This window comes from Zingiber officinale, chromosome 10A (assembly GCF_018446385.1).
Source record: "Zingiber officinale cultivar Zhangliang chromosome 10A, Zo_v1.1, whole genome shotgun sequence".
Classification (NCBI taxonomy): Eukaryota; Viridiplantae; Streptophyta; class Magnoliopsida; order Zingiberales; family Zingiberaceae; genus Zingiber; species Zingiber officinale.
Genome location: NC_056004.1, coordinates 24,640,335 through 24,649,028, shown reverse-complemented (window position 1 = coordinate 24,649,028; position 8,694 = coordinate 24,640,335). Strand labels below are relative to the sequence as shown.

The window sequence follows — 8,694 nt, the reverse complement described above, 5'->3', positions numbered from 1 at the left end:
ATCATTTTGACTTTGACATCGACTTCAACCGCTCTTTTCTACTTTGATCCATCTTTGATGACTCCTCTTCATCACCTTATCAATATATATAAAGAAAATTTTCTATTTTTAAAATCTATATGATGTGTTTTCTCGATAGATATGAAAAGGGAATATAAAATTCGATCTGATTCATGATCATCCCAACATCCCAAAGTGCTTATACTTATCGATAAAAAAATGTTTACATTGATCCATAACATTTTATAAGGGATAATCCCTAAATTCAGTATGCTTTTTTTATACATGAAATTTTATTTGTCAAAAACAATTTGTATAAATAATTTTAACCTTATTAAAAATTTAACACCTTTTAAATTCAATATTATGTTTCATACTTTGGTTTTACATTATTTTAAATATAATGAAAGAAATGCTAAAATGTAAATTTTAAACATTAATCCGAAGTACTTAGCATATAGCAGTACACACAAACCAACATTGTTCTGAAAAACAAATGCATAAGAATAACAATCGACTTTATTATTAAACCAGACGTCCATACAATAGTTAATGCATAAGCATAATAATTTATTGCATAACAATAATACTAATTACGTAGGATGCTGGAACCTTCAGGATCATCATGCAGTCGCAATAAGACTTCCTTTCAATCTTGGCTTAAAGTTAAAGCTTTATTAGTTGTTGATAGGATTAGGACCTTCAGGAACATCGTGCAGAGGCTTAAAGTTAAATTCTTCTTCGTTGTTAATAGGATTAGGACCTGTAGGAACATCATGGAGAGGCTTAAAGTTAAATCTTTCTTCATTATGGAAATGATTAGGAGCTTTAGGAGTATCTTGTAGAGGCTTGAAGTTAAACCCCTCTCCGTTGTTAATAGGATTAGGACCTGCAGGAACATCGTGCAGAGGCTTAAAGTTAAACTCTTCTCCGTTGTTAATAGGATTAGGACCTGCAGGAACATCGTGGAGAGGCTTAAAGTTAAATCTTTCTTCGTTATGAAAATGATTAGGAGCTTCAGGAGTATCTTGTAGAAGCTTGAAGTTAAACCCCTCTCCGTTGTTAATAGGATTAGGACCTGCAGGAACATCGTGGAGAGACTTAAAGTTAAACCTTTCTTCATTATGGAAAGGTTTAGGAGCTTCAGGAGTATCTTGCAGAGGCTCGAAGTTAAACCCCTCACCGTTGTTGATAGGATTAGGACCTTCAGGAACATCGTGCAGAGGCTTAAAGTATGCATCATTATGGATAGGATCAGGACCTTCAGGTGCATCGTGCAGAGGCTTAAAGTTAAACTTTTCTTCGTTATGGATAGGATCAGGACCTTCAGGAGCATCGTGCAGAGGTCGATATCCATCAGCTTCAGTGGCCATGAAGGATGCTAAGATCAAAGCTGCAAGGGCTAATGCAAGGGGAATATTGTGCATTGCTCTTCTAATTTCCTCCATTGTTGGTTGAGATCTCAGGCTACAAGACAGGACGAAAGAGATTGTAGAAAGCCGAAAGCAATTATTCAGCACACACTAACCTAATCAATCAATATATATAAAGAGAGAGGTACAGAGTATTTTAGCAATGAAATCGTATCTTATCAAATTAATATTTTATAATAATGATGGCAATAACTACTTTCTATCTTTTCGTATATAATGTTGGACAATTTATTGCCAAAATAAATGGAAAATTTCTGAGTTGGAAGTCATCTTATATGCTGATTTGAAAGTCATCTTATATGCTGATTTGACCTAAGCTATAATCTAATATTGCCAAATAAGATGTTGAATTACTAATAAATCTTAAAAGGGGCGTCACCAAGATTTGGTTAAATAGTAAGAGATAATATTTTTTTTTTACCAATTTTATTAAATTATTTAAAGTAGTTCAAAAATATTATTTTAGTACATGACTTAAGTTTCTTAAAAGATACATTTCAAAAAATTAGTTATGATTAAATATAAAATATAACCGGTCACCTTCGCGTTATTGTGTTATTAGCACAACGCTCTAACCAACTGAGCTAATAGGCCGGATAAATTGAATGGTTAAATCAATTTTATTAAATTTAACAGTAAACAAATATTACAGTGTAGCTCCAATCAGGTGGTGATTTACTGCTATTTTCCATTAAACGCAGTAGACAAATTAGAGGTTTAAAATGTAATAATAATAACTGACAAAAAAACTAAAAATAAGGAAAAAAATACAAAACAATTTAGAATGTCCCAAGAATTTGATGTTTGGTCGATAAGAATATATTTATATTGGTTTAATATATATAAAATTATTTAAATAAATACATTTAAATAACTCATCAAATTAAATAAAGATGTTAAATATATAGGTGTTTAATTGATTAATTCGTTAATATTCACTAATAAAACATGTGAATCATCTCCATTAATAAAAACTCCTATATAAATAAATAGAGTTTAAAATACTTATATTATCAAAGTTAATAATTAATCAATTAAATTTAAAATTATAAAATTTTCAAAGAAGCGCATTTGATAATATTTAAATGAACTTCAAGACAAACTCAAACCAAGTTGAATTTAATATAAAAAAATTAAATTAAATTTTAACAACCATTATAATGATTTAATTTATTTTTAAATTTAATTTAATTTGGGTCTATTATTTATCACAAAAATTTAAACTAAAAAAATTTTTACTTGTGTTGTCTACCACCCCACTGATCTTGTCGGTCTATTTTTTACACGTCTAAACCCACTTCACTGAGTTCAACGGTTGTAAAAACATCTTAATTTTATATTAACAAAATTAATTAACAAAAACTTAGGGCATCTTCAATGGGGGATATTTGGAAGAGATATTTCTCCAAATATTTGAGAGGTGAATAAAAGTCACCGGGCATAACTTTATGCCCGGTGATTTTATTTTAGGTAGCATGCAAGTGGGCCCCACAAGGGGCCATGATTATTTTTTTTAATTTAGGTGGTATGCAAGTGATTTATTTTTATTTTAGTTGGTAAGATATTTTATTATATAATTTGAGATATTTGATCGTAAGATATTTGATAGATGAGACCCATAAATATTTAGTTGAGGGGATATTTGATTATGAGATTTGGGATATTTGAGGAGTGAGATATTTGATTGATGATGTAGACGTGAGGACCATAAATATTTGAGAGAAATATTTAGTGTTATTGTGGATGCTCTTATCTTAATTAATCAACTCTTGTTTTTCTTTTTTAGTAGAGCATCCACAATGGATAGGGATATTTCTCCTAAGTATTTGTGGCTTCCACTTATACATCATTATTTAAATATTCTACTATTAAAATATGTTATTTTGCCTTTTGGACATTCCCGTGTGGCTTTTCGTTACTTGTGTGGCTTGTATATGTTATTTCACCTTTTGGGCATTCCTCCTACGCCTCAAAATTTCTTCATATTTTTTTATCCTAAAAAATCAGAGCCTGGTGTCTTCCTCTTTCAATCCCATCCTAAGATGGTTCTTTTTGAAGAGATGCCCTCCTCGCTCAAGGGGTGGAAATCTCGTTATTTCTACGTAAAATTTCCTGAGCCCATCCCGTGGTCTTCTGCGTGACAATCCTCTCTTCCTTCTGTCCCTAATATTAAAGAACTTCATCTATACCCTTCTTTCCCCATTTATTCAGAGAAACTGTTGGGTCGCCGCTTCTTTATCCATAAATGGATACGTGGTGATCTTTTATATCTTTTTGGTCTGAGCCCCATCAACCTTGAGCTCCGTGGTTCTTTGGGTAAGCCCTAATTTATTTTTTGTTACTTCTTTACTAACTAAAATGTTCTTCTATTTTGTACAGTGGATGTCATTTTTGAAGCTTTAGTCGACGAGCGGCGAGGTCTGGAGGAGGATCAGATCCGTGCTAAGGAGCAGGAATTTCTTGCTGAGTTGAATCAACCCCCTTCAACAGAGAAGTCTCCCGTGGCCGCCCCTACCTCTGCTCCAACCAAAAAATGCCCAGGGCGCAAACTGACCCTGGCTCCCTCTCCTAAAAGAAGAGTCATTTCTTCCTCTGACAACCTTGTGAATATTCCTCCTTCCTCTTCTGAGCCTACATTATCCACTCTTTACCCTACTCTAACTTTTTCTCCAATTTCACTTCCTTTGGACCAATCTACTCAGGGTGACATCTCTGCTTCTACTTTCGTTATGTCATTCCCTGAACAATTTTCTCTGCCTTCCCAAGAAGCTTCTTATTTGATTTTTGCTCCCCCTTCCATCCAAACTTCCTTGTCCTCCGCCTCTTCTTCCTCTTCTCTATTCCCTATATTATTGGGAGGATCTTTTACTACTGCTTGGGAGGAGACTCGTCCACTAATTGAAGGACTTACTCCCTCTGAATTAGTTGATAGATTTTCCCTTGATGAGACTAAGGTATAATTATTTTTTGCTTGTTATAATTTCCTTTTTAATATTTCTCTAATTGCCACCCTTTTTGCAACGCTGGGTTTCCAACATGAGCATTGCTCGGTTGATATATGATCTAAGCCGAGAGAACGAGAGGCTAAAGAAACAAGTCTCTAAGACATCTGTTGCCCGAGTCACTGAGAAAATAAGTAGTCTCTCCACCCAATTACAAGAGGCTAAAGAGAGATTAAGCCAATGTGTGGCCAAAATCAAGATCCTCCAATCTCAAATTCATTCAGCTACTAGCCTTAGTGATGAATTATCCCTTAAGCTAGAAAAGCATATTGCGGAAACCAACCAGTTATCTTCCCAGTTATCATCACTGAAAGTTAGCCATGAGACTGAATTAGCTGATAAGCTTTCTGCATTGAGCCTCAAAGATAAAGAAATAGCCTCTTTGAATGCATCCCTGACTACAGCCAAGATAGATGCTTCTACCAAAGAGGTTGAGCTAAAGGCCTCTCAAGAGGAATTAATTACTTATCAGGCTGGTGAGGGTGATTGTTTCAAAGAAAAAACTAAGGCACTCATCGAATCTCCTGACTTTAACAAGTCCATTGTAGACTCCATCCTCAGGGCTTCCCATTATGGTGCTGAAGGGGTTATAGAACAGCTCAAGGAAAAGGGCCTTCTTTTTGCTTATCCTCCTCCCCATTTTCTAGATAAGAGGAGATTGATAAAAAATCAACCTACTGACCTGTTTCCTAAGTTGTTAACAAATTGGTGACTTGTTTTTGGTGTAATGATCACTATCATCCGACTTTGCGGGTGGCAATCCTATTTGTGAAATTTTATGTGACTCATTTGACTACTTTTCATCTATTTTGTCTTACTTTATATGTTAGTTTGTGATATCTGCCTAAGCTCGCATTATGCCTTTGGCATTCTGTTGCTTTAGTTTGACCGGTCCATAAGGGTCGACCAAATTTATATCCACATATATCTTATTTGTAGGAGCTTACTCGGCCTGTATAAACTGAGTGACCCCCTTATATCCTTTGTTATAGTGTCCACGCTCGCCCGAACCACAAGGGTTGACCGAGTTTATTTGTACTCATGTGTTTTATTTTTAGGCACTCACCCGATTCATAAGAATCGAGTAACCTCATTATACTTCTTGGTGTAACTTAAAGTGCTCACTTGGTTCATGTTGACTGACCGAATTGAATTATGTTCTTGCCCGACCTAGATATTCATTCGGTCTATGTTGATCGACCGAGTGTTTTGAACCTGTCCTTTTTTGTCCTGTTGTACATGCTCGATCGGTCTATAAGGGCTAAACGAGTTGTTTGAAGAAAGGGGTACGTGGCGCTTTAAGAGAATGACCGCCAAATTTACCTACCCCTCCTCAAGATCTTGATATTTTTCAAATTTGGTCCCATTCCTCGGGTACATCATCTTTTATTCTGATTGGCTGTGTCAGTTATGATTACATGTGCACTTTCTTACTGTTAAAATACTTATCTCACTAAACTCAAATTTCTACCCTCACATCCGACAGCCTATTACTAATCCCGCTTTTTCTTTAATCCCTATGATTTTGTGTTTTCTTCCCTTGTTTAAGGGGTTTTCTTAAAAGGGCGAAAGAAGAGAAGGGTTTAACTCATCGCCTTCCATTTCTAGGTTTTCTCTTTTCTTCTTATTCCATTAGCGGCTATTCCTCTCTCCGTAGTCATCTTTCAGCCATGATGACTTCCTCTAGCGAGTGGTTTACTCGTTGCACTTCTAACTTTGGCGACGTGGAGGCTTACGAACTTCAAGTGAACTATGGCTTTCCTTCTTATTTAGCCCGTCCTTCTCCTACTGACGGCCCTCACCTTCCTCCCCAGGGAGTGTGGCCATCTTTTGGGACCAAACTTTACTAGGTTTCCGGTTTCCTATACATCCCTTCTTTGTTGATGTCAGTGTCTATTTCAATATACCTCTCAATCAACTTATTCCCCAATCCTTCTCAATACTCGTTGGTTTTGTTGTTGTATCTCACCTACTCGATTTTCCCTTGTCTCCTCGCCTATTCCATCATTTTTTTGTTCCTCACCAAGTCGAGGATAGTTTTTCCAAGTTTCAGTCTCGTCTTAAAGCTATTTTATTTAATAGAATTCCCACACAAGAAGAATGATGATATAACTTTTTTTCTATCTATGACTTCCTTCTCCTCCTCCATACCTCATAGCCTGGATACGCAATCTTCCTCCTCCGCCCAATCCAAAAGATATTCTTGCAAACCCTACCGTTCAATCTTCCTTATCAAAACTAAAGGGTGCTAAATTCTACCTACCAGCGTTAATTGCAGAGGGTCTATTGTTTCCCTTTGGATTAAGCCCCGTTGACACAGCATTAGAGGTTCCATTTGATAAGTTGGATACCTTTGAAGTGTGCTTATTTGTTACTTCCTAATCATTTTCTTTACTAATGTATGATTTCTATTTTTCTCATTTGATGCTCTTCTCCCAGCTCTTATGTATAAAAATGCAGCACTGAATAAATCATCATTGAATAAGTTGGGAGAGGAATTGTTATAGGCTTGTCGGTCCAACCCTACCATTTCAACTCTTGGCTTGCTCTCTCCTGATGAACCAATTGAAGGGCTTTCTACTTCTTCAGAGGAGGAAAGCCCGTTTGTCGTCAAGAGTAAGAGGCCGAAGATCACTAGGAACACTCCCCTTCGGGATACTTTTGCTACTCTTGAACAGGTCCCCATTGTTCCCTGTGAGATTTCTTGTGTGAGAGGTAAGGAACCAATGCCTTATGTGCATATCCGTTCCAATTTAGCTCTTAACATGATGAGACTGGGTCTACTCATTCCCATGTCTCATACTATTCTTCCAGTTACCTCTGCTCCTGAAACGATTCCTGATGTGTCTACGTCTTTTCCGCTTCTTCCTCCAGTTTTTGTTTCTTCTTCTTCTAGAGCAAAAGCCAAGAAGACCCCCTGCAGGAGATCCTCTATCTCTTCTCCTTTAAGTGCTCCCACTGGATCAAGAGCCAAGAGGACCCGTAAATAAAAGGATACTAACACTCATTTAAAGCCAATAAATTTGATATGCTATTTTTGCAAGAGCGGTTACTATTGTTTATCTAGTGAATTAAAGAGGAGAAAAAAAACACAAAGAGTCGTATAAAAAATATTTCAGAAAAAATGATTTTTTTTTTAACTTTATCTCACTTTTGTAGTTACATTTTGTTCTCGTACTAGCGATAGCTCACTATTCTTATAGGTAATAATTTTTATCGAACAGGTAGAAAATCTGATATATGAGTTGAATGGAAGAAAATATAAAGGGGCTATTAATATCACATATTGAAAGTTGAGAAAATAAGCAGGTTAGAAATGTAGGTTTGTGATTAACTGGATGAAGATTTCTTGTTGTCCTGTAAAATTAGGAGCAGTAGTACCGGGTCGGAAAGGGGTCATTTATGTTGACCCTTCGATGCTCAAGTTAATCTTCAATTTAGAGAGGAATAATAGAGAAACTATAGCAGAGAGCGTGTTGAATAGTAAAGTCTCGCATACCTCTACCAGTGGATGGAGACTCTTTTTTATAGTATCACTGTAGCATCTATGCATACATCTCAAAGTGTATGCATATTTTTCAAAGCGTTATAGGAAAAGACAAGTCAAAAAGTGTCCATGACACTTTTCCTTAAGCGAGCACGTAGATTTTTGATGTGATAGATTAGAAACTTCTAAAGTACTGTTTGATTGGTGGACATTCTCCGTTGTCAGAAGTTAGTACGATGAGATATATCTGTGGGTCCCACTATAGATCGATCAGAATTCGTTCGGCAGGGATATTACTCACTCAGTCATTCCGAACTAGGCTATTGGTTTGACCTTCACTTGACTTTTTTTTTATAGGAGGACTATCTTTTGTTCGATCGGATATGCTATGTGATCGACGGTGGACAAGGTAATTTGCTAGTTGTCCCTTACTCCCAACTGCAAGACTTCAGCGGACGGCCGTTCAACCGGTCACATCCGATCGACGTGGAAGGCTCGTTCGGGCAACCTCGTCTGATTTGTAATCTTGGGCTTTTGATCATTTTAATTTTGACATCGATGTCAACCGCTCTTTTCTACTTTGATGCATCTTTATCTGATTCATTCTCATCCCAACGTCCCAAAGTGCTTATACTTATCGACAACTTTTCACCATCGCGTTAGTTTATTTAATATATATATATATATATATATATATATATATATATACTCGTCAATTCATGAATTGTCTCGCTTTAGATGTTATATATTATCTATATTTTTCAAATTAAAC

At 36.0% G+C, this 8,694-nt stretch overlaps 1 protein-coding gene across 1 annotated transcript; it reads right to left on the bottom strand.

The window, feature by feature from the left end:
* Positions 1-677: 677 nt before the first annotated feature.
* On the bottom strand, positions 678-1,448 carry LOC122026534 (translation initiation factor IF-2-like). The gene has a single exon (XM_042585272.1). It carries the CDS (start codon positions 1,446-1,448, stop codon positions 678-680), a length of 771 nt encoding a protein of 256 aa, XP_042441206.1.
* Positions 1,449-8,694: the final 7,246 nt, after the last annotated feature.